The sequence below is a fragment of the Tenebrio molitor genome, chromosome 1 (genome assembly GCF_963966145.1).
Source record: "Tenebrio molitor chromosome 1, icTenMoli1.1, whole genome shotgun sequence".
Lineage (NCBI taxonomy): Eukaryota > Metazoa > Arthropoda > Insecta > Coleoptera > Tenebrionidae > Tenebrio > Tenebrio molitor.
The window spans coordinates 46,522,158-46,547,633 of record NC_091046.1 but is presented as its reverse complement, the minus strand read 5'-3'; the positions used below and the strand labels follow the sequence as shown (position 1 = coordinate 46,547,633).

At 34.7% G+C, this 25,476-nt stretch overlaps 6 protein-coding genes across 7 annotated transcripts in view; all 6 read left to right on the top strand.

Annotated features, from left to right (window-relative positions):
* The window catches only part of LOC138139269 (odorant receptor Or1-like), a 210,359-nt gene that overhangs the window by 69,842 nt on the left and 115,041 nt on the right, over positions 1-25,476 (top strand). The window lies entirely within an intron of this gene.
* Positions 5,298-6,601, top strand: LOC138138945 (odorant receptor Or1-like). The gene is made up of 3 exons (XM_069059088.1): positions 5,298-6,272; positions 6,321-6,420; positions 6,476-6,601. Exons 1-3 carry the CDS (start codon positions 5,548-5,550, stop codon positions 6,599-6,601), a joined length of 951 nt encoding a protein of 316 aa, XP_068915189.1. The 5' UTR covers positions 5,298-5,547.
* Positions 13,508-14,383, top strand: LOC138138912 (odorant receptor 82a-like). The gene has a single exon (XM_069059044.1). The coding sequence runs from the start codon at positions 13,508-13,510 to the stop codon at positions 14,381-14,383; it is 876 nt and encodes a 291-aa protein (XP_068915145.1).
* On the top strand, positions 17,566-19,281 carry LOC138141045 (odorant receptor Or1-like). The gene is made up of 3 exons (XM_069061785.1): positions 17,566-18,572; positions 18,621-18,720; positions 18,779-19,281. Exons 1-3 carry the CDS (start codon positions 17,845-17,847, stop codon positions 18,902-18,904), a joined length of 954 nt encoding a protein of 317 aa, XP_068917886.1. The 5' UTR covers positions 17,566-17,844; the 3' UTR covers positions 18,905-19,281.
* Positions 19,382-20,680, top strand: LOC138134639 (odorant receptor Or1-like). The gene is made up of 3 exons (XM_069053054.1): positions 19,382-20,109; positions 20,166-20,265; positions 20,328-20,680. The coding sequence occupies exons 1-3, from the start codon at positions 19,382-19,384 to the stop codon at positions 20,451-20,453; spliced, it is 954 nt and encodes a 317-aa protein (XP_068909155.1). The 3' UTR covers positions 20,454-20,680.
* Positions 22,910-25,244, top strand: LOC138138900 (uncharacterized). The gene is made up of 2 exons (XM_069059019.1): positions 22,910-24,432; positions 25,216-25,244. Exons 1-2 carry the CDS (start codon positions 22,920-22,922, stop codon positions 25,242-25,244), a joined length of 1,542 nt encoding a protein of 513 aa, XP_068915120.1. The 5' UTR covers positions 22,910-22,919.

Genomic DNA, 25,476 nt, shown 5'->3' with positions numbered 1-25,476 from the left:
AGAATTCTTTCTTTGGTGCTATTTAATTTTTTTTTATCTCCTCTACGTGGCACAGTCTCGTGTCCTCGAGACTTGTCTACAACTGCTGGAATAGACGTGGAAAAACTCCAAATTAAAAATGTATTTTTGTGAAAATGTTACAAGGTCTCTTGTCGTTTATACCCTTTAATTAGAATTTCCATTAATTAACAATGTTATTGTCCGCTTTTCCTGGTGAGGGGGCCACGACAAGTATCATTTTCTCCAAAATAGGGCAAAATGTGAAGTTTTTACAATTAAAACATTCATCAATACAACGAAACCTGCTTATTATCCATCTGTCTCACCAAAATAAATTACGTGAAGGAGCAGACGACCCATTAATAATGAAATGGTCGCAGCAATTATCACATTAAAAATTCCCTAATGTCCATTTAAGTCAGACCGCTGAAGAATCAGTCGCCAGTTGGCGGTTCAACAGTGCACATGTCTGCATGGTCTGGTTGTAGAAAAATGGAAAACTTCAGTTGGAAGTTGACAATCAAAACGAACATTTTCGTCCTGAAACTGTTGGGACTTTGGCCCAAAGGGCACGAAGGTTACAAGTTCAACTTGTACACGTTGTACTCGATCTCGATGAACGCTTTCGTCGACGGAGACAATTTCTTCCAAACAGTTTACATCTTCTACATTTACTCGGACTTGCAAGCCTTAGCGGCGATCGTTTTTGTGCTCTTCACCGACTGGCTGGCCTCCGTCAAAGCCTATTACTTCTTTCGCAACATGAATCTGCTCAAAGAGCTCATGGTGGAATTGGAGAGCAAAGAGTTTCAACCGAACAAGCACCAAAGAACTTTGGTCCAGCCGATGCTAAAACTGTGGACGTTTGTCTACAAAACGTTTTGGTTCTTTGTCGGGAGCACTTTACTTCTGTTGGGTCTGTTTCCCGTAATGGATGGGTCGTTTCGTCAGTACCGGCTGCCATTCTTTGCTTGGTACCCCTACGATACCACAAGCTCTCCGTTTTACGAAATCACGTATTTCTACCAAGTGTTCAGTGTCTGTTTCCTCGCCATTACCAGTCTAAACGTGGACACTGTAATCGCTGCTCTGATGGTGTTTGTAATGTCGCAGTCTGACATTTTATGCGACAATTTGAGAAATCTTCACAATAAAGAAAATGATTATGATGGTGAATTAAAAAAATGCATAGAACACCACCAGAAGATTTTGAGGTACGAGAGAATATTTCGGTCGAGTAATTTTTGCAAACTTTCACGATTTTTAGATTTGCCGACAATTCTAATAAATTTTTCAATGAGATTGCTTTGGGCCAGTTTTTTACCAGTTCGGCCTCTTTGGCCTTAGCAATGTTTCAAATGACAGTGGTGAGTTGACCCCAAAAATTTGTCACAATAGAAATTCGTACTATCTCTCGCGTTATCACTAGGTGGAACCCGGGAGTAGCGAATGTTATTCGCTCTTGTTCTACGTGGGCTCCATTGTTGTACAAATCTGTTTGTATTGCTGGTTCGGAAATGAGGTGGAGATGAGGGTGAGTTTTATTTTTTATAATATAAATTTGATTCGGTGAAAATTGAAAAATATATTTTCTAAAATTCATTTTAATCCCTTTCGTTATTAATAACTGAGGAAAATATCGTCTTTCCTAATAGTTATTTATGTATTAAGGCCATAAAAGATAGTACATACACTATTTTATGCACGATTAAGGCCTAAAACCCTAGCATTTAACAAAAATTAATAAATAAATGTCTGCCCGCGTCACGGATGTTCGCATCGCGTAGTGCTCCCGTCAAATGTTTAGTTTTGCGCGTAACCTTGGTAACGGTGAAAACAACCGTAGCCATTTTGCCAGTTGCAATTTTCGGTTATAAATTCGTTAATCATTAACGAAATGATGAACGAGGTTAAGTAAGCGGCAGAAATGAGTGTCCAGTATATAATTCGGGATTAGGTGGTTTAAGGTAAGTGGCATTTTTGTTCGGAATTTCACCAAAAAGATTTTTGACTTTTATTTGATATATCTTAATGGCGCACCGGCATAAAGTGGTCCGTGGGCCATAAAGAGACGTTTATGTCAAGAAAATTTGTCAAATTATAATATACTGGTGCATAAAAATACGTTTTAGTCTTGCCACACCATTTTGCGGTTTAATACATATTACTATATTTAAAAAAAACTAGTTTTCTTTCTTGTCTTTATAAAAAATAATTCTTGTTCAGCTAATGAAACAAGAACTAGCGTATTATCACAGTTTATTTAAAGTAAATAATATAGTATATTTATTCTTTCACAGTTTGAAAAAAAATTGGATACTTTAGTTTGATGAATTTTAGTTTGCTGTTTTTCAAAAGCCATTTCCTTCAGTCTCTGCAGCGTCAATAAAGACACACCATTCTCTGTGGCTCACTGTAAAGCAACGTTGAAGCTTTTGATAATATCTTCGTTCTTTACATTCTTTGAAGTGGCGACTTCTAAGAATTTTTCGTCATCATCTGCGGTATTACACTGTTTTTCTTTTGGTTTTCCTCTTTTGTCAATTTCCTATCTCTATTAGTTGTCAAAGTGACGTAAATATGAAATAGTTTTGAAAAATAGTGAAATACAATTGACAACAGAGGAAAACCAACAGAAAAACACTGTATTTTCAATTAGATCGTCCAAATCCTCTGTTTCGATCAATTTTTCCTCAAAATCTATCCAGACAACAATTTCACCAGCAGTTACTTCAGCATCCTCTATGCTCTGGAGCATGGTGGAAACCTTCTCAATTTCTTCTGCTGCTGAGCCGATCCTCTCTTTTAAAATATTTAAAGAATAGAATCTTCTGAGGCATCTTCTAAACCTAGATCTTTGTCGTTGTTAGTTGGAAGTATCTTCTTCCAGCATTTTTGTTAAGTTGTGGATGGTACCTTTTTCCAAGCATTGTGAAGGATTGTTTTTCAATTTAGACTTTTAGACCACGTCCTCCTCATTGTTGGTTATAATTTCTGCAAAAAGACTTTTCCAATAGAAAAGCTTTGTTAAGAGAATGTCCATAGGCTGAATTGAAGCATTCGCATCGTATTTGGGGTCAAAAATTTTGTCAGAATTTTTCCGTCGTCACTGATCAGTTCCTTTTCATGGCAGGGGGCTGGATGCATAACCAATAAGCAAGTTGAAACCAGTTCAATAGACAGTTTTTCTATGAAACGCGATAACGTCATGAAATCCGGATTACAAAATCAACAATAATTCGGATTACAACGATGCAGAAACCCAATTCGGTTTTTGGGAACATCCAGAACATCGCAGGTCCGGATTATGGGGTCGTCACTGTATTACATAACTACACATTTTACGATATTTCTTTGAATTTTTTTTTTCTCCACGACTATTAAAGAATGAATGCATTCTTTTTGGATATTCAACGAAAGAATGATATCAATTCCACAACCAGTGATAGAATATACTGAAATTCACAGCTGTCGGCCAATCACATCTCTCGTATTTTCATTCACCAACAAATCGTCAGTCGGATGCATTTGTAAAGGATAAATCGCGCTACGCGATGCACAATTTTAATTGTCAAATATTAAAAATCAGATTAAATTCAATTTTCAAAGATTGTTTTTTCTTGGTATAGTCGTGGAGAAAGTATAGTCTTCAACTCGCGTGTAATGGCTATTATTCACTAGAACGATTCCACCCCTCGCCTACGGCTCGTGATGGAATTTTTATCCTCTTGAATAATAGCCATCCTTAAACGGTCCTCGAAGAATGTACTATTATCCAATTAAATTGTTGTCAAGTTTGTCTTTTAGTCAATAAAATAAAAGACAACGATAACGATTGCCCAGTGCATATTATTCACTGTCAAGTGCTTGTCATTGGGCTAAATTTCTGAAAGAAGAAATTAAAAATATCGCAGAAAAATTTATTAAACAATGCATTTTAGTATTTACAAATCAATGTTCCTCTGCTTGAGCTTTGTTTAAAGAAACACTTTACCATTTCTTTTTGATTCCTAGGACTTTTCTGATTTCTCTTCAGCACACCTAACACTGTCCCTCCTAATTTAAAACGTGTTAACATTTTAGCCTTTCACTAACTGGTTTAAAACTGTTTACTTATCTTAGAGCTTTCTTCACACATTGCTGATAGCATTTGATAACGTATTTTTAATTCTTCTGATATGAAGGTTTCTTTCACATGTTACAATTATTTTCATGTTGCCAATTTGCTTTCCACTTTTTATTTTCACATTCCAGCTAGTTAATCTAACGTTTTAAAAAATTTTCTAAAGTAGCTTTCCAACTTTTTTCAACAGCGAAATAATTATTTGTCATTTGATTTAACTAATATTTGCGAATAGCGTGAATTATATTTTTAAGACTAATTTACAACAAGAAGTTTACAAATTACATATTTTAGATCTTACCAAGCTCGTCGAAGTAACGAGATATCGACACATTTAATAGAACTTTTGTCCCGGCGCATTCACCATTTGCGCATTATTTCATATTTCTGAAATGTTCTTCATTACTGTCAAACGCGAAGAATATGTTTTCTTTTTATTAATTAACCTCAATAAAATCCAACAAATACATCAATAGAACAGATCCAAAGAGCTGCAGCTTATCAATTTATTGCAGTTTTGCAATTCGCTTTGATTTAGCTAAAATTATTATTTAAATGCATTTCTTGTCTTCCAGAATTAATTCTTTGATTATTCGATGCATCTGACATGATACCTACATTCTTATTCACATCAAACCAATTAAAACTTTTTGAATTATTCTTCACCAAAAAAAATTCTTGTTGTTTGTTAAAAAAAATTTAACGCTACAAGAAACGGTATATTAGTAGAATAAACTGAGTCTTTACCTTTCCCTTCTAGTGATTTAATAGATTTTAGATCACAATCTTTCTTCTCATTCTTGAATTTTTTTATCTTTACTACGTGACACAGTTTGGTAACTGTGTCCTCGAGTTCTTGCCTACATTTACTGAAATAAACATCTAAAAAATCCAAATTAAAAATTTATTTTTGTGAAAATATTACAAGTCTCTCGTCGTTTCTACCCTTCAATTAGAATTTTAATTAATTAACTGTTTTATTGTCCGTTTTTCGTGGGAAGGCGATCACGACAAGTCTCATCTTTCCCCAAAATAGGGCAAAATATTTAGTTTGACAATTAAAACATTCATTAATTTAACGAAACCTGCTTATTATCCATCTGTCTCACGTCTCACCAAGAGAAATTACGTGGAGGAGCAGACGGACAATTAATAATGAAAAGGTGGAAGTAATTACCACATTAAAAATTCCTGAATGTCCATTTAAAGTCCGGACGCTGAAGAAGCACGCGGTAGTTTGCGATTTATCAGAGAACATGTCAGTGTGAAAATTACATCAGTGTTATAAAATGAAATGTCTTCTGTTTCTTCTGCAAAAATTGCCACCTGGACTTCCACTCAACAACTAAACTAAAAATAATTTCTAAAATCTGTGTAAAAGTGGATGGAGCACTCCAAAAGCATCACATTTTGTCCAAATTAAAATGAAAAAATTCAACTGGAAATCTACGATAAGCACCAACGTTTTGTTCCTGAAAGTGACAGGACTGTGGCCTGAGACAGGACTGTACAAACTCAACAAGTACACACTGTACATGATCTTCGTGGTCATCCTCGTCAACAGTCACAATTTCTTTCTGACGGCGAACGTCGTCAACGCCTACCAAGACCTGCAAGCCCTGTCCGCCATAATTTTCACAATCTTCATGAAATGGTTGACATCCGGCAAAATGATCTTTTTCATCCGAAAGAGCGAGACGCTGAAACACCTGATAACGCAGCTTGAAAACGAAGAGTTTCAACCGAAGAACGAACCGCAAGTGGTGATGGTCCAACCGTTGTTGAAGATGTGGAAAATGATTTATTTCGTGTATTGGGTCCCGGTTTTTTCGACCATCACGTTTTGGACAATCTTTCCGATCCTCGACGGTACTGTGAAAGACTACAGACTGCCGTTTTCGGCGTGGTACCCGCACGACTACAAGATGTCGCCGCTCTACGAAATCACTTATCTCTACCAAGTGGTTTGTTTCTGGTACTTGGCCACTCTTAACGTCAACATGGACACGCTGATCGCCTCTTTGATGATGTACATTGGTACGCAGTGTGACATCTCGAGCGACAATCTGAAAAATCTCAAAAACGACGGAGACAAAGATTTTGCCAAGAAACTGTTGCAGTTTGTCGAGCACCACAAGAAGGTTCTCAGGTACGAGGAGGAATCAGACTGGTTCGATTTGTGCAATGAGAGTTTTAGATTCGCCACAGAGTGCAACAATTTCTTTAACGAGATTGTCTTGGGGCAGTTCTTTACCAGCGCGGTGTCGCTGGCTGTAGCCATGTTTCAAGTCACTGTGGTGAGTTGAAAAACTTGAAATGGAGGAAAAATTGAAATAATTTGATGTGATACAGGTGGAACCGTTCAGTACTGAATACTTTTCTATTTTGACCTACGTGAGCGCGGCTTCTGTACAAATTTTTTTGTACTGCTGGTTTGGTCAACAGGTCGAAGCGAGGGTGAGTCAAAAGCAATTGTAAATAGATTGGAATATTTTTTACTTGATTGTAAAATATCGAAAGAGATAAGAGAAAACGCAAATGAAGAAAATTAACTACTAAGTGCTACTTTGAATGTTTTTTAACAACAGTTGCGCAGACCTGGTGTGTGTGGTTCACAGTTGGGTGGTAGTACGTCAAAAAAATTGTCATTTCTTAAGAATTTCTGGTCGAGGATTCAACTCTGATGGGGAATAAAAATGATAATCCAGTAAAAATTAAGAATTTGGTATATCGAATAAGACAAATAACAAATTTAAGCATTTATTAAAAATATAATCTGGCGCATCCACCATTTTTACACCATATGTTTGAGTCTAAATTCGGCGTGGCAAATGTTACATAATTAATTTTTTCCAACATCGATTATAAAAATGATACTTTCATCACTCAATTTAGTGAGGAAAATAGGCGTTTGCATCACTAGTGAGGAAAATGGAGAAAGTAAACTAACTAGTGAGAAAAATTAATTTAACAATATACTACCTACTTATTAATATAAAAATTTAAAACACTGTTATTTGCATTAATTGAAAATCCAGATCCGGAAAATTCAAAAAATAGGGGAGTAAAATAATTATAAAGAAATTTAGAATTAAGACTCATTTTCATAAGCGATGTTGGAAAAAATAGTACACACAATTCGTGATCAAAGTGCGATTTTTTAACTCGCAATACTATCCTCACTCGTGGCGCTCGTGAGTATATCATGTTTGCTCGTTGAAAAATCAGGCACTTTCATCACTTATAGTGTAATATACTATTTTCCACTGTACTTTAGTCCATTAGCAAATAACTTTATGAATGCACTTGGCTCATCACAGTTAAATTTCAAAAAAGCGGTTTGTAGATTGAATTTACTCCAAAAATAATCGAGATACTCGTATAGTGTTTCTATCATTTCCTAAAATAACAACGCAATTCTCCTCGATGTTATCTGATACAGAGTAGAACAGTTTTCTCTAATAATTAACATTCGTAATTTTTTTAATCAAATATGAGTGGTTTGTAATTGCGTCGGATTCACACATTTCGCTAATTTTCTCGATATACAGGGTGAATTTGAAAGTTGTGCAGAAATTTTAACCAGTGATAGAACTCCACAAAAGGTAACGATTGAGCTAATAATGCCTTATACAAATGTTGACATTTTTCGAGAAAAAGGGGCTAAAAGTTTTTCACAAAAAAATTGGAAGCAACTGAATTTTATAAACAAAATGGGTGATACTTATAGTAAAAATAATGTAAGAAGTCCCATGTCAAATTTGACAGTGGCGCTAATATTTATGTAAGTACACTGAAAACAAAAATTTTAATTTTATAGTAAAATGTGTGACTGTTTACCGTTTAGTAATCAACGCAGGTATGTAATTTGGCCAAAAATGTTAAAATGACGTTATCCTGTTCTGATTAATAAAATCAAAAATTAAATTCATCAACTGTCATAAATTCAGAAATAAGCTTTATGTGACTTGCCCTGTATAATTTTTTAAAGTTTCTTAGCTTTTCCACATCCTGCAAAAATGAAAATTTAGAGTTTCAATTGTCAAATGAATGACCACGTTTTACTATAATTCAAAATAAAGTCAGTTTGACAAGAACCTCAATCTTAACCTTAATTTAAATCACAAATGGCTTTCACCAACCTGGAGAAAATCCATATGATTTTGATCTATGGCTAATAAGCCCGTGAACATTCAGAGTTACCACGGCAAATCTACGGTGAAAGGTTTCCTCAAAGGATACTTTCAATGCACGAACCTTTCTAAACGTTGTGCAGCATCTTCGCGATTTCGGGCGTTTTGAAATGAATAAGTGACGGGTTCCGCATAAGGCACTTTTACGTTCCAGCATGTCAAAAAACGTAAGCTATTTTCACAAAGATGTATTTCAATTTTTTTTTTAAATAGAGAAACAATACAGATAGATAGAGCGATATGATAACTTTGTCATTTGATTTAGTTCATATTTGTAAATTGTGTGAGAAGTTATATTGTCTACACTAATTTACAACAAACAATTTACAAAATACACAGATATTATCCAGCTTGTGAAAGAGAAATTCAAATATATTTCATAAACATTTCTTCCAGCGCATCCACCATTTATTTATTACATACATCTCCATTATTTGAAACTATTTTTATTAGTGTCAAACATTAACATTATCCACCACTAACGAAATTAATTCTTAACAAGTTTTGATTTAAGTATAATTTTTCTAGATGCATCTCTTGTCTAGGACAATTTATTGTTTCACTGGTTTATGTAGCTGAAAAATAATTTCCATGTTTAAATTAAACCAATTAATTTTTTTAAATGCTTCGAAATCAAAACTCTGCTGTTGTGATGTCGTTAAAAATTATTATCTAAACCTAAAACAAACCGAAAGTTAATAAATAAACCGAATTAAAGTATCAAGATCTTCACTTTTTCTCTTCGATGTTCACTTATTTTTTTTATATTCACTGCGAGCTCAGTTATGTTTATGCTCGAGTTCTCGTCTAAAACTACTGAAATAAACTTGTAAAAAATTAAAATTACAAAATTTATTCGTGAAAACGTTACAAGATCTCTCGTTGTTTCCAACCTTCAATTAGGGTTTTCATTAATTAACAATTTTGTTGTTCGTTTTTCCCGGTTAAGCGGTCACGAAAAGTATTATTTTCCCCAAAGTAGGGCAAAATATGGAGTTTTTACAATTAAAACATTTATTAATATAACGAAACCTGCTTATTATCCATCTGTCTCACCAAAACAAATTTCGTGGAGGAACAGACGGGCCATTAATAATGAACTGGTCGCGGTAATTATCACATTAAAAATTCCTTAATGTCCATTTAACTCTGTCCGCCGAAGAATTAGTCGTCAGTCTGTGCTTGAACAGAGAACAGTGTAAATTTGGTAAAAAATGGAAAAATTCAGTTGGAAGTTGTCGATAAACCCGAACATTGTCGTTCTGAAACTGTTGGGACTTTGGCCCAAAGGTCACGAAGGTTACAAATTTAATTTGTACACGTTGTACTCGATCTCCATGAACACTTTCGTCACCGGACAGAATCTCTGCCAAACAGTTTACATCTTCTACATTTATTCGGACCTGCAAGCCTTAGCGGCCATCATTTTTCTACTCTTCACCTCGTCGCTGACTTCTGTTAAAGCCTACTACTTCTTTCGCAACATGAATTTGCTCAAAGACCTCATGGTAGTGTTGGAGAGCAAACAGTTTCAACCGACTCAACACCAAACACTCTTGGTCCAGCCGATGCTAAAACTGTGGACGTTTGTTTACAAAGCGTATTGGTTCTTTGTCGGGAGCACTGTACTTCTGTTGGGTGTCTTTCCTGTAGTAGATGGGTCATTTCGTCAGTACCGACTGCCATTCGTCGCTTGGTACCCCTACAATACCACAATATCACCATTTTACGAAATCACGTATATCTACCAAACGTTCAGTATTGGTTTCCTCGCCAGTCTTTGTCTAAATCTTGACAGTTTGATCGCTGCTCTGATGGTCTTCATAATTCTGCAGTGTGACATTTTATGCGACAATTTAAGGAACCTTCACAGTTGCAAAGAAAACGATTACTACGATAAACTAATAGAGTGCATAGAACATCACCAGAAGATTTTGAGGTATGACAGCAATTAGCTCGAACAGATTCTTGCCAAGTCAAGATTTTTTAGATTTGCCGAAATGTCCAATCATTTTTTCAATGAGATAGCTTTGATGCAGTTTTTTACCAGTTCGGCTTCTTTGACTTTGGCCATGTTTCAACTGACAGTGGTAAGTTTACGAGAATAAGTAAAAAGAGAAATCCGTACTAGTTGCCATATTGTCAATTAGGTGGAACCAGGGAGCAGCGAATTTTATTCTCTTTTGTTCTACGTGGTCACCATGGTTGTACAAATATGTTTGTTTTGCTGGTTCGGGAATGAGGTGGAGGTGAGGGTGAGTTTGATTTTTTTATCATAATATCTGAATCGGTAAAAAATTTAATTCGAATTAAATGTTTAATTCTCTTTCTATAAACTTCGTCATTACGCGATTATCATATATTATTATGATTTATAAGATATTTAGTCAATAATGCGGTACGAAATCTCCATTTGCAACCTGTTTCACGAATATTCCTGGAGAAAATTACAATCTGCACTATAATTTAGTAAATTACTTTGTTGAATATTTATGAATATCTAACGTAGCAGTAACGGAACTTTATAAATAACGCGGATATTTGCATTTGGTATGTCTAATGAAGAAAGTGAAAAACTTTTTTCACAAAAGAGAGTAGAAGTGCAAAAGTCGAGGCAGAAATAGTAAATATACAGGGTTATTGACGAGAGGGGTACTTCTGAATTTTTATTTTGCCGCAACCAACAATACCAATGGCAGTAACTACAAATAATCAAATGTGTTATTTCTTTTAAATTAGAAATCAAAGTAAGTTTTGTAAGTAAGTAAGATTTGTGAGAAATGTCAGATTGGCATCCTGTAGCCATTGTGGATTCAGTTATAATTATTTTCAAAATTTGAAATCAAGATGTTGTTGCAATGTGTATAATGGGTTGCGGCAAAAATACGTTCAGAAATACCCCTCTCGTGAATAACCCTGTATATAATAAATATTTTTTCCCTGAAACGTCAGTAAAATGTGACATTATACTGTGGGATTGATAATGCTAAAGTGTCACTTCATTGTCATGGCATTTGACGAGTTGACGAGCGGCAGATAAACTCATTATCTCCACTGACGAGCGACAGTTAAAGTTATTATCTCTGCTGTCGAGCGACAGATAAACTAAACTAGGTAAATCATTTGAAATTCCAAATTAAAATTTTAACAAATTCGTTTCTGAATCTGACATCTTCCAAGCTGAAGGAAGATTGAATTCAAAACTTGTACATAATTGGAAAACATACTTCGTCATTACTCATTACGCGATTATTATACTCATGAATAGAGTCTGCCTATTACAGCTACAGTTATGCAGTGTCTATAAATGATTGTAGGATCGTAAAATTATGAAAATTCTCGTCTTGATCTTCAATCTTTGGGCTTAGCACAAAAAGACACTTCCACTCTTTATGATATAATCTACCATTTTCAGTTCTGAAAATATTTAAACATTCTTAAACTTTTTCTTTCAACTCACTACCTTCAAAATGACATTTCGCGACCGCATACTAGTGCGCGAAATCGACGTAGGTGCACTAGTGCTTCTTGGAAGATTTTGAAGCTCCCTCGTTGCTCGTGCCTCAAATAATGCGCTCATGCGGAAAAAATGTCTTCTCGCACTTGTTTCGTAAAGAACATTTAAAGAAAAAATAGTATATGTTATTCGGAACAAAAGTGGTTTTATGTGCTTTGGCTAGTTTTCCCAACTACCAGCCTCAGCACATAATACTTTATTTTTGCACGTAATAACATAATGCACTAAAGAAATTTTACACATTTATTAAAGTTTATAATTTAAAAAGCATCTTTGTCAGTTTCGTCTGTAGAAAAGTTATTTGACATCCATATTTTACTATAAAAAAATTGCATACAAAATTTTTCGCGGTTGTCAATGATTTTTTTTAGATTATTCGTAACTACATATAAAATTTATTAAATTTCAATTAAATCGTTAATAAATTACGTATTAAAGAACTATCTTTTCAGAGAAAAGTATGCATTTCTCTCCCTAGATGTATAATAGACTAAACAAAGCAAATATATGAACATTTATTAATAAATATAATTCGGCGCATCCACCATTTTCAGTATTTTAGTTTCTGCTTCGCCAAAAGATACTAAAGATACGAAGTAACAATCTCAACCGAGAAAACACAAGTTTTCTCAAAAATCTTCAAAATTAGTGTTAAAAAAGAAATCAACCGATGTGAAACACTCTATTCAGTCACATTTGGTTCCCCAAATAGTGAGCTATTTTACATACATATTATTTTTATTAATATTTGACGGTGGTACTAAAGTTGGTGACATTTTTTCTCTAAATTACAATAATAAATTTACAAGATACACCATGTAGATCTTATCCAGCTCGTCATAGTAACGATATAAGAGACATTTTATGAAATTGTTTCCCGGCGCATCCACCATTTTTATTATATGATCTAACGTTATTTGAAACCTTTCTGATTAGCGTCCTTCGCAAAACATCTGTTTTTCCGATTAATTTATTACTGAAAAATCGATCAAACACAATGAATTTCCAAACCAGTTACTTGTTTGCAGCTTTCCAATTTACAACAATTCGCTCAAGTACTCTAGTTTAGCTATAATTCTTCCAGATGCAAATCTTGCCTCCTAGAATTAATCTTTTAACTACTTTATGCGTTTTTTATTTAAATTAAATCAGCAATTTCTTTCTGGATTGTTCCCACAAAAAATTCTTCCTTTCGTGTCGTGGTTCAAAAATGTTTAAAGCTAAAATAAACCCAAGAATTCTTTGGCTTCCTCTTCCACTGAATTAATTTAATAATTGTTACTTACACTGTTAAGTTAGCCATTTTATTACTTGGTGTTGATTATAAATTACAATATTTTAGTCTTAACCAGGCCGCACAGAGTGTGTCCTCGAGTTGTTTCCTAAACTCATTGAAATAAAATCCAAATTAAAAATTTATTTTTGTGAAAATGTTACAAGATTTGTCGTCGATTCTACCCTTCAATTAGAGCTTTCATTAATTAACAATATCCTTGTCTGTTTTTCCCGGTGGGGCGGCCAGCGAAAATATGAAGTTTTCACAATTAAAACATTAATTAGTTTAACTAAACCCGCTTATTATCCATCTATCTCAGCAAAACAAATTACGTGAAGGAGCAGACGGACCATTAATAATGAAATGGTCGCAGCAATTATCACATTAAAAATTCTTCAATGTCCGTTTTTCCGACCACTGAAGAATTAGTCGTCAGTTGGCGGTTCAACGGCGCACATGTCTGTATGGTCGGTGTGAAATTTGGTAGAAAAATGGAAAAGTTCAGTTGGAGATTGGCAATAAACCCGAATATTGTCGTTCTGAAACTGTTGGGACTTTGGCCCAAAGGGCACGAAGGTTACAAGTTCAATTTGTACACGCTGTACTCGCTCTCGATGAACGCTTTCGTCGACGGAGACAATTTCTTCCAAACAATTTACATCTTCTACATCTATTCGGATCTGCAAGCTTTAGCAGCGATCGTTTTTCTGCTCTTCACCGACTGGCTGGCCTCTATCAAAGCCTACTACTTCTTTCGCAACATGAATCTGCTCAAAGAGCTCATGGTGGAATTGGAGAGCAAAGAGTTTCAACCGAACAACCATCAAAGAACTCTGGTCCAGCCGATGCTAAAACTGTGGACGTTTGTTTACAAGGCCTACTGGTTCTCGGTCGGGACCACTTTACTTCTTCTGGCGCTGTTTCCCATAGTAGATGGGTCGTTTCGTCAGTACCGCCTGCCATTCTTCGCTTGGTACCCCTTCGACACCACAATCTCCCCGTTTTACGAAATTACATATTTCTACCAAATGTTCAGTATTTGTTTCCTCGCGATTGTCTGTCTAAACGTGGACACTTTGAACGCAGCTCTGATGGTCTTCATAATCTCGCAGTGTGACATTTTATGCGACAATTTGAAAAATCTTCAGACTTGCAAAAAAAGCGATTACAACAGTAAATTAATAGTGTGCGTAGAACACCACCAGAAAATCTTGAGGTATGTGAAAATATTGCTTGACCGATTTGGCTTTTGCGAAAAGTTCCCGATTTTTTAGATTTGCCGATAAGTCGAATCAGTTTTTCAATGAGATAGCTCTGGGCCAGTTTTTTACCAGTTCGGCATCTTTGGCTTTGGCAATGTTTCAACTGACAGTGGTGAGTTGACGAGAAAGTTTGTCAAAAGAGAAATCATACTAGTTCTCGAGTTATCATTAGGTGGAACCCTGGAGTAGCGAATGTTATTCGCTCTTGTTCTACGGGGCCTCCATGGTGGTAGAAATCTGTTTGTATTGTTGGTTCGGAAATGAGGTGGAGATAAGGGTGAGTCTTGTTTTTTATAACAATATTTCAATCCATAAAAACTTGAAAAAATAATATACAGGGTGATTCACGTAGCCCGTTCGTTAGAAACTTTCTGATTTCCCAAAATTGTATTAATATGAAAATTGGTAGCCGACTATAATGGACTACTCCAAATTCAAATCAAATATTTTGAAAATGGTGACACTTTCGGAAATACCGGAAATCAACGCCATCTTTTTTTTTTAATGGAAAGGCCGCATTTTGATTTCAAATTATTCGTTAAATTTTGAGTTTAGAACGTCCTTTTGTCAACACTTATCTGACATGGTTTTTGATCCATGTCATCTTTTTCGCAAAAAATCGGGGCTGCAGGGCTTCATTAAAAAATTTATATTTCCTGAACCATTGGAAATAAATAATTATTTTTTTTATTGAATTCCTAAAGGTTTGGCTGATCTTTTGCGGCACTAGCAACATTTTTTTAATGTTTCATACGCTTACTGCAATTTTTCAAAGTTGATAATCAAAAATTTTTTTAAATGGCAACTACCATATCTTGTATTAACATCGTGTACGCCTATTTCCAGCCATTTTGGCGTAATTTCTATTTTTTGAATAAAATTTTCTTTTTTTACCAAGCAATTGTTTTATTTGAATTTTTATTCAAAAATCGCATTGCAATAAATAGGAGATATGAAAATGCTCAATGTATTTTTTTGTTATTTTGCTTATTTTGAATGACCTCGGCGACAATTTACCTCTCGATACGTTAAAGAATGATTTCGGGGTCTTGATTTATTAATTTATTTATTAAATCACGGAAAACCATGAAACCTCGAACAGTGCAGATTTGATATTAATGATACAAACCTCGCGTCAATTAATTACATATACAGTGCATTTTTTTTAACTGTTGCCATAGGGAATTGCATGGTAAAACTTTTACCCCCTGTTAACTTTTGTTCTGATGAAAATATTCAAATCATATTTGGAACAAAGTTGGAAGATTTTTTTAAACTATCGGATAGTTTACAATTCAATATCCTAAACTGTTGAAAAAGTTGTGAAAAAAATTTTTAAAGCGCGCCGGAATAATAGTACGTCGAGCGGCCGCCAGAATAGCGTCCCTGTCGGCTCAACTCAACCAGCACCTGACCAAATTCCATTACAGTGCGACACTTACAAAATAGTCGAAGAAAAACATTTCGAACAATTCCTTTGATAATTTCTGTTAATTTGTTAAATTATTTGTGCGTTAACGTTGTCACGTTTGGTTTTTTTTATAAAGATATTTAATCATAGCCACGAGAAGATCTCGCTATTTGATTTTTAAATGAAACTGACAAAAATCAAAAGTGGGGATAGGCAGTTGCTGGTTGAGCCGACAAGGACGCTATTCTGGCGGCCGCTCGACGTACTATTATTCCGGCGTGGTACAAATATTTTTTTCACAACTTTTTCGACAGTTTAGGACATTGAATTGTAATCTATCCGATAGTTTAAAAAATCTTCCAACTTTGTTCCAAAAATGGTTTGAATATTTTCATCAGAACAAAAGTTAACAGGGGGTATAAGTTTTACCATGCAATTCCCTATGGCAACAGTTAAAAAAAATGCACTGTATGTACTTTTGGTTTTTGCGCGAAATTATCTTTTACAATCTCCCATGTGCTGGGCAACTAGTCTCAGCTATTTTCTTCTCGTTCATTACTCATGTTTTTGCCATTATTGCGTATTTCTACAACAAAACATTTGTCAAATCGAAAAAATTTTCGGAAATTAATCATCTACTAGAAAATAATTTTCCTCTTCCGGTCCTTCAATAAAAAAGTCAGTTCTGAAAAGCTGTAAATATTTTTCAATTATCTTATTCTTTTCATCATTTCAAACTCCACTTATTATCATTATAATCGTATGGTAACACCCAATAATTCCTTGCATTAATAATAATAATCATTCACAATTACAATGTATCAATAATTCAATAATTAATGCGGGACACATTGTTATTTGCAACGTATTTCTCGAATATTCGTGAAGAAAATTACCATCTCTACTATACTTTAGCAAATTGCTTTATTAAATATTTATGTCATGGAAATAACGAAAGTTTGTAAATAATGCAGATTACAGGAAGGATGGAAATTAACATGGATACATATATCGGGTATTCATTTAAATTTATCCTCAAAGTAGGGGTTGAAGAGTCGGTTGTGAACACACCACCTGCAAAGTAAAAACACAAGCAATGCAAAAAGTGAGGTTAGATTTAAACAGTTGATCCGTGGTGCGTTCACAATCGACTCTTCAACGCCTGCTTCGAGAATAAATTTAAATGAACACCCGATATATTATGTATGTATGGAAAAACTAGTATATTTATTAAAAAATCTACATTTCAATAAAAGATTAAATTTATCGCGCGTTCAAATGAAATCTTGGGCTGGGAAAGCGTTGGAAACCGTCAATTGTTGTGCTTTTTTAAAGTGTAAATTAATTAGAGCATGTGACAGCCAACCTAAAAATCTTTTTTTTTCTTGCAATTTCTTTACATAAAAAATAGAATAAGTTACGATTCCTATTCTTGAAACAGTTTACTTTTTTCAACGCCTACTCAGCCCAGGATTTTATTTGAACGCATGATATTTGTTCCTTGTTATTTAGACGGTTTTTTGTTATTGCCATCAGAATGTTATAAATAAATTAAATAATTATTTTATTTAAAAAAACAACAAAAATAGATTATTTTTAGGAACATTATCCATCTTAAAATACTTATTTATTACTTATGTATTTAGTTACAGATTACTTTTTATATTATTCAGACATGATTTATTTAGGTTAATTAACCTTAAACTAAATAAATTAAAATTGAACATAACATACTGCGTATTTGGCTTTGCTCTCCTCAGTGCCTAATTGCTGTGGTATTATAACAAAAATGACGTGTCTCCAATTTCTGAAAAATTACCACCTGCACTTCCACTCCACAAATTACAGATCTGCTGCTGAAATTCTATAAATAATGAAAGACATAACGGGGGTAGAAACTGAGTTACATATCATAAAATATGAATGTTTAACCCAATTTTAAATAATCAACTTTTAAAATCTGCGCAAGACTAGATGTCTCGCTGACAAAATTGCAAAATTCTGACACAACACAGTCGAACACTGTCAGATCCAGACAAGAAAAACTTCAATCTGGATCGTGATGAAACAATTCACCTGGAAATCCGCGATAAGTGTGAACACTTGGACCCTGAAAATTTTGGGACTTTGGCCTGGTGCTGAGCTGTACAAGCTGAACAAATACACATTCTACATGATCTTCGTCATTCTCCTCAACAACAGTCACATCTTATTTCAAGCGGCAAACGTCGTCAACGCGTACCAAGACCTGAAAGCTCTCTCCACAATGATTTTCTCGCTGTTTACGAAATTGTTGACATCTGCCAAAATGCTGATGTTCATTTGGAAGAGCAGGACACTGCAACGGTTCATGTCGCAAATGGAAAGCGAAGAGTTTCGACCCAGAAACGCCCAACAGGTCGTTATGGCCCAAAGCTTGTTGAAAGCGTGGAAGATGATATACTTCCTGTTTTCGGTTCTGGTCTGGAGCAGCGTAAGTCTTCGCACGTTCTATCCGGTTCTCGATGGTACTGTGAAAGACCACAACTTACCATTTCCCGCTTGGTACCCGTACGACCACAAGACGTCGCCGTTTTATCAAATCACTTATCTCCATCAAGTGATCTGTTATTGGATCTCGGGGACCGCTACTGCGAACACGGACACGTTCATAGCTGCTTTGATGATGTGCATCGGTACCCAGTGTGACATCCTAAGTGATAACTTGAGAAATCTTACAAATTGTGGAGACGACGGAGAGTTCAATAAGAAACTAGTCGATTGTATTGAACACCACAAGAAAATCGTTAGGTACGAGGAACACTCAAACTAGTTCGATTTAAACAGAGACAATTTTAGATTTGCCACAGAGTGCAACAGTTTCTTCAATGAGATTGTGTTGGCGCAATTCCTTGTCAGTTCAGTGTCTCTGGCTTTGACCATGTTCGAAGTGACTGTGGTGAGTTAAAAGGCTTCACAGAAATGATTTGTTGTGACGGTAATTCGATGAAATCCAGGTGGAACCGCTGAGTATTGAATGGTTTTCTATCATGGGGTACGTGAGCTCCGTTTTTGTTCAGATCTTCCAGTATTGCTGGTTCGGAGAAGAAGTAGAGGCAAGGGTGAGTCAACAGTACTTCTAAATTGACGAGAATATTTTTTACCGTTACAAACTCTAAAAAACCACAAAAAACAAATTAATACGTGAGTGTTAATGCTCGATGAATTCACCACTTTTCAATCAACACTATACATAATGATGTCATCTGGAATATATTTTTAAGACCAGTTGCAACTTGTCTAAGCAGATCTGGTGTGTTCAGGTTTTAAACGATGGGAAAACAAAGAGTGAATAAATTAAACATTTACAACTTCTTGCGCAGTATTGTCATTAAATGTGCATGAGCCCTTCGACGGCCCCACTAATTAAACCAAACCTGCTTATTAACGTTTTCAAATTTTTCAAACTACCAAAACCCTATTATTACAATTTCCAGTCGAGCACTTGACCCTGCTGCGGAAAAAGAATGCCTCGTTAAAAATTAAAAAGGATATTTCGTATATTTAACGAGACTTCGAATTGCTTTCATTTTAATTTGCCGGTGCATTCAGTAAGTAGAATGAGTCAAGAAAAATTCAATTGGCAATCTACGATCAAGACAAACATTTTGATGCTAAAATTTGTGGGGTTGTGGCCCAAAAACGACGAAGTCTACGACGGAAACTTGTACTCCTTGTATGCAATGCTCTCGATGAATTTGTTACTCAACTGTCACACTTTTTTCCAATTGGTAAACATTTTTCATGTGTATTCACATTTTGAGGCTTTTATTTCGTCGTTGGTTGCCACGTCGTCCGAATTCGTGGCGATGATCAAAGGCATCTGTTTTATGAAAAACATGAAAGTCATGAAGGACATGATGGTGCAATTGAGGAGCGTAGAAATGGCCCCGAAGACAGAGCATGAAAGAAACTTGATAAAAACGAATTTGAATCTGTGGAGATTGATGTATTATGCATTTTCTTCGTCGTGTTGCATGGCCATAACTTTCTGGTTAAGCTTTCCGGTCTTGGATGGGACGGTGCACCAATACAGACTACCCTTCACTGCTTGGTATCCCTTTGACGTACAAAAATCACCAGTTTATTACCTGACTTATCTCTATCAAGCTGTCAGTATTTCTTTCTTGGGAGTGACACATGTCAATATCGACATGTTTGTGAATGCTGTGATGGTTTTCATTGGGTGTCAATGTGACATTTTATGCCACCGCTTGACACATATCGCAAGTGACAATTTCAACAACAACTTGATCGAATGTATCCAATACCATAAAAAAATCATATGGTATGAATAATAATTGTTTTGTGAATCTTACAAATTACATTTCGAATGTTTCGCAGTTTGGCCGACCGTTGTAACGAGTTTTTGAAAATGATGATCGTGGGACAATTTTTTACGAGTTTGGCGTCACTGGCACTGGCAATGTTCGAATTGACAGTGGTAAGATATAAAACGAATTGAATTTGGAACTTTGTTGTGAGAAAAAAATTGTTTTGTGATAGGTTGATCCAAGAAGTAGTGAATGTTTTTCGCTTTTGTTTTACGTGTCAACCGTTACCGTACAAATTTTTATCTACTGTTGGTTTGGGAACGAGGTGGAAGTAAAGGTGAGAATAAAAGAAATATAAAATGTAGAGAGCAAAATAAATATTCGTGCAAGAGTGTTAAACTTCTTACATTTCTGAAATACTCGTACTTGAGAGATACAGTATATTTATTTTTGAAGTGAAAACTTCACCACGTACATTTTATTCTCGGGCAGTGAATTAGTTCCTTGCGACACGCTAAAATCGTTCGTATCACGCTGACGAGCGGTACATTTATACAAAAGGACCTAATAAATTCATATACAGGGTGTTTCTGAAATACGTGTGTTAATTTTAACCAGTGAAAGAACTCGCCAATTTATGAAACTTTTCTCTATAACATTTTGTAAAATTCGTAGAAGTATTCCAAGATTTTTTGCCCCACAATTTTCACCAAACGAGTCGTTTTTGTGTGATTAACTAGTTTCTATTTTTTGTAACCATGAGAATCTAAATTTTGATTATTTTTCTTTTTCTATAACAATGGAACTTTTTAGCAAAGCTCTGTTTCTATCACAACAGAAAATTTTCGCCCTTGCCCATAGGCGGGTATACACTTTGATGGTTAATTTATTCCAAATTTTAAATCAATTTGTATTGCTTTTCGTAAAAATGTTATAGACAAAAGTTTCATGATTTGGCGCATTCTTCCACTGGTTAAAATTAACACACGTATTTCAGAAACACCCTGTATAGCCTCAAGGGCTTCAATGGTAAACTGTCAACATTTTTTTTTTTCAAATGCGAACACATACTTTTTTTAGTAATTCTGATCGAGATTTTTATTCTGAAAACAACAATGTATCACAAGTATACACTTAGATAACAAAAATATTAAAAAAAAAAGTTTAAAAAACGCCACTATCGCCTATGCGCTCCATTTTGCGCTAAACATTGGCGGCATCTTTGGCCAATCCCCATGTTATTATTTGTCATTTGTTTTTCTAGCTTACCTAATTTGATTATTATTATTACACTGTAACGAAATGCATTTTGATAGCTTCTGGTTTGGTGCTCGTCATTTGTTTCACAAGTTAGTGTCATTTTTTTATGCCAGGTTATACTCGTGATACATTGTTGTTTTCAGGATAAAAATCTCTATCAGAATTTCTAAAAAAGTATGTGTTCCTATTTGAATTCTTTTTTTACATTTTTACCTTGAAGCCCTTAGGGCTATACGGAATTTAGTACGCCATCTTGTAGCCTATTCACAACCATTTATTTTGGTGTATAGATAATTACAATCGCCCGACAAATAAGGGACCTATGGACTCGCATTATTTTTTACGGACACCCTGTATATTTGAGGGTAGTACAAAAGTTTATGACATTTTTTAAACTGCGATAACAAATTTACAAGATACACCATGTAGATTTTGTCCAACTCGTCATAATAACGATATTTAAAAAAATTGTAGTTTATTTAACGAGTTCGTGTGTAAATTGCCCTTTTTTTGGCATCAGTGGGCCGTTTCACTCGCGTTTTAAAGGCCCACAAGTGCCAACAAAAAGCCAATTTACACAAGAACGAGTTGAATACAACGTTTTTTTGTTCGACGACCCCTTAAAGGCTCATAGGCCCGGTTTCTGGAAACATGTTATTTGGCCAGTTAGTTAACTCTCCGATAAATACAAAAATCATGTAATGTGATTGGTCACTTTCTAGAGTTTCTATAGCAACGCTTGATTTAACCGGCCGTTAAGTTATCGGACTGTTCCAGAAACCGGGCCAAAATCGCTTAAAATAATTAAAATTAGCTTGACGTTTCGATTTGACAAGTTGTCAAATTTATGAAAATTCGTTCACATAGGAAAAAATTCTCACATTCTGACAGTGTCGAACAAAAAAAAAAAAAATCATTTTTAAAACTCCTTCCCGGCGCATCCACCATTTTTATTATATGGTCTAGCGTTATTTTAAATCTTTCTGATTAGCGTCAATTACAAAATATCTATTTCTTCGATTAATTTATCATTAAAAAACACGACAACACAGTACATTTCCAGACCATCTATCTACAGGATGATCGCAAAAAAAACATCCCACGTTATACTTATTTGAAATCCGATTTCAAATTTGTTTCAACGCAACTGTTCAAATTGAGCACCACTTTGTTCGAGACATTGTTTTGACATTTACGTATCACACTTCGCGTGGGATTCAGAAGGATTATTACTCATTTTATTTCACAACACGAAATCGGAGAAAAAAATTAAACAAAAATTAAGACAAATAGTTTTTATTTTCAAAATAAATTTTTATTTGTTTGTGTTTCCATGGCTACAAGAATGTCTTTATAAGTAATTCATGGTCTGCTGCGAATAAAGTTCTACTTTTAACAATTTGTAATTGATTTTTATTTATTTCTTATGTTAGAATAACATTTAAATATACAGGGTGTGCTATATTTTTGAAGTCAGAAAAACAAAAAGCCAACAAAAAATTAAACGTTGCCATTTAAAAAAATTTTTCTAACACTAATATCTTATACAAAAAACAAGTATGCCATGCCTATGTCAACATCATCTAATATTTCTCTTGACGAAAATGATAGTTTTTTTGAATTTAAATATCCTCAAGACTCAAGATTTCGTTTACGAACTACCCACTGGAAAATTAGTGATAAAGATTTAACCGACGCAGGTCCTTCGAACGTTAATATAAATCTTGACGAAAAATTCGGAAATGTCAAGAAATGTCAAAATACAATTTATGAAGATAAATTAGTTTTTCAATGTGAAGAGTGCAACAGGAACTTTAAAAATGAAAAGGGTCTTAAAATTCATAGAACAAGAATCCATGGACTAATGGGACAATCTTTTTTGTGTGAATCATTTTCCTCAAAAATTGATAAAACAAGAAGGAAAAATGAAACAATCCATCAATCTCTACCTACTTCCATGGACTATGAGAAACAATCCGGATCACAAGATAGTCAACCTGATGGATCTCAACGATTACGTTGTACTCTATGTCCTGGAAAATCATTTAAGGATAACAACAGATTGAAAATTCACGTAGATAAGTATCATGTCGATAATAATCTATCAACTTTTACTACTTCTTCTTCAACCGATTCAATAACAAAATTGCTAATTAATTTGAAACTTCAGTTACCAACTATTAGAAGAATTCCAAAAGCTTGCAGACATTTAGCTGCAGATAAATTAAGTTCCATTATTAATAATTGTCTTTCGACCAAATCAGTATCATCCTTTGAGAATCTTTTGCTTTTTTCGTATAGAGCTTTCAATGTAGCAGAGAAATCTGATAAGTCGTTGAATAAGCATATAAAAGAAAATCTTTCTAATTTTGAAGTACCTCAAATACGAACTGGTTCTAAGAAACGTACAAATTTATCATTAGCTAAGAAAGTAGAAGCAAAAGTAGCCAATTTTGATATCAGAGGAGCTGTTAAATTATTGTCCTCGGATGACTCATTAGCTTCATTCAACGAAGATGTTGCTGAAGAACTTAAAAAAAAACATCCTTCACCATCTCGCGAACTTTTTTTCCCAGACCCTTTCAAACCAGGAGACATTAGTTTAATAGTCAATGAGCAAAACGTTCGAGAAGCTATCAATTCATTTCCTGCCGGTTCTTCACCAGGTTTAGATGGCATGAGACCACAATACTTGAAAGATATCATATCTTTGTCAGCGGGTGAAGCAGGTCAGAAGGCACTAAGAGCTTTAACCAAACTGTGCAATTTTTTATTATCTGGGCAACTTCCTTCAGAAATCTGCCATTTATTGTATGGTGCGTCTTTATGTGCCCTTAACAAAAAAGATGGAGGAATTAGACCGATCGCTATCGGAAACTGTTTGCGAAGATTGACCTCAAAGCTAGCCTGTTTTCAAAGTCGAAATATTGTAAATTCGTATTTATCTCCACACCAACTTGGAGTTGCAACTAAACTAGGATGCGAAGCAGCAATTCATACCACACGAACCTTTGTTAATAACGATCAAAACCGTGGCAAAGTTCTTCTTAAATTAGATTTCAAAAATGCCTTTAACTCAGTCGATATATTAGCTTCGTGCTCTTGTTCCTAACATCTTCTTTAACTTCTGCTGTTTCATCCAATGCAAGTGCCCGGCCATCGAAAATGGCAATCTTTACATTTTCTTCAAATGATTCTTGCCGTAGTGTGAATTAACTTTTAATGAAGTTCTACACGCTTACCCCATATCAAGAAAAGCCAAAATTACATCTTCCGTTACCTCCGTGATGCTTTTTTTTATTGTTCCGGCCTTGAAACGAAACATACACCTTTTCGTATGCACTTTTAGACTTCATTTGTAACAAATTGCCCCTTTTTTAAATTTCTTCTGGAACGTTTTGGCACATTTCAACGATGAAAATTGTTTTTTTCCAAATTTGTTGATATTATTACCATAGTACCCACGGCAACCTCCGCATTTTGTGTATTGTGACGCGCCTCGAATAATTTCTGAATTTATTAAAATTTCTGATAAGATGTTAGTGTTAGAAAAAATCTTGAAGACAACGCGTGTTTTACAGTTTAAAAATCTCGATCTATTAAATCCTCGCTCCCTGCGGTCGCTCTGATTTAAACTACGATCTCGATTTTTAAATCGTCTATAAAATCCTTGTTGTCTTAATAGCTATTAGTTGACCCTTGCAAGGTAGGGTTGCTAAGAGCAACATTTTATATCCAGTTCATAGTACTTTTTGAACCTTTTAATTTGATGTATCGCTCGTTCAAATCGGATTTCAAATAAGAAAGATATTAGCTGGGCGTTTTTTTTTTGTGATCACTCTGTATTTGCAGCTTCCCAGTTTACAGCGGTTCGCTCACATACTCTTAGATTAACTATAACTTTCTAGAAGCAATTCTTGTCTACTCGAATTAATCTTTTAACTAATTCATGCGGCCTATTTGATACGTTTTTTATTTATTAAAACAGTTAAAGTTTTTCGGATTTTCTCCACCAAAAAATTCTTGCTTTCGTGTTGTGGTTGAAATTTTTTTAAAGCTAAAATATTAGTAAATACACCCAACAATTCCTTGCCTTCCTCTTCCACTGAATTAATTTCTTA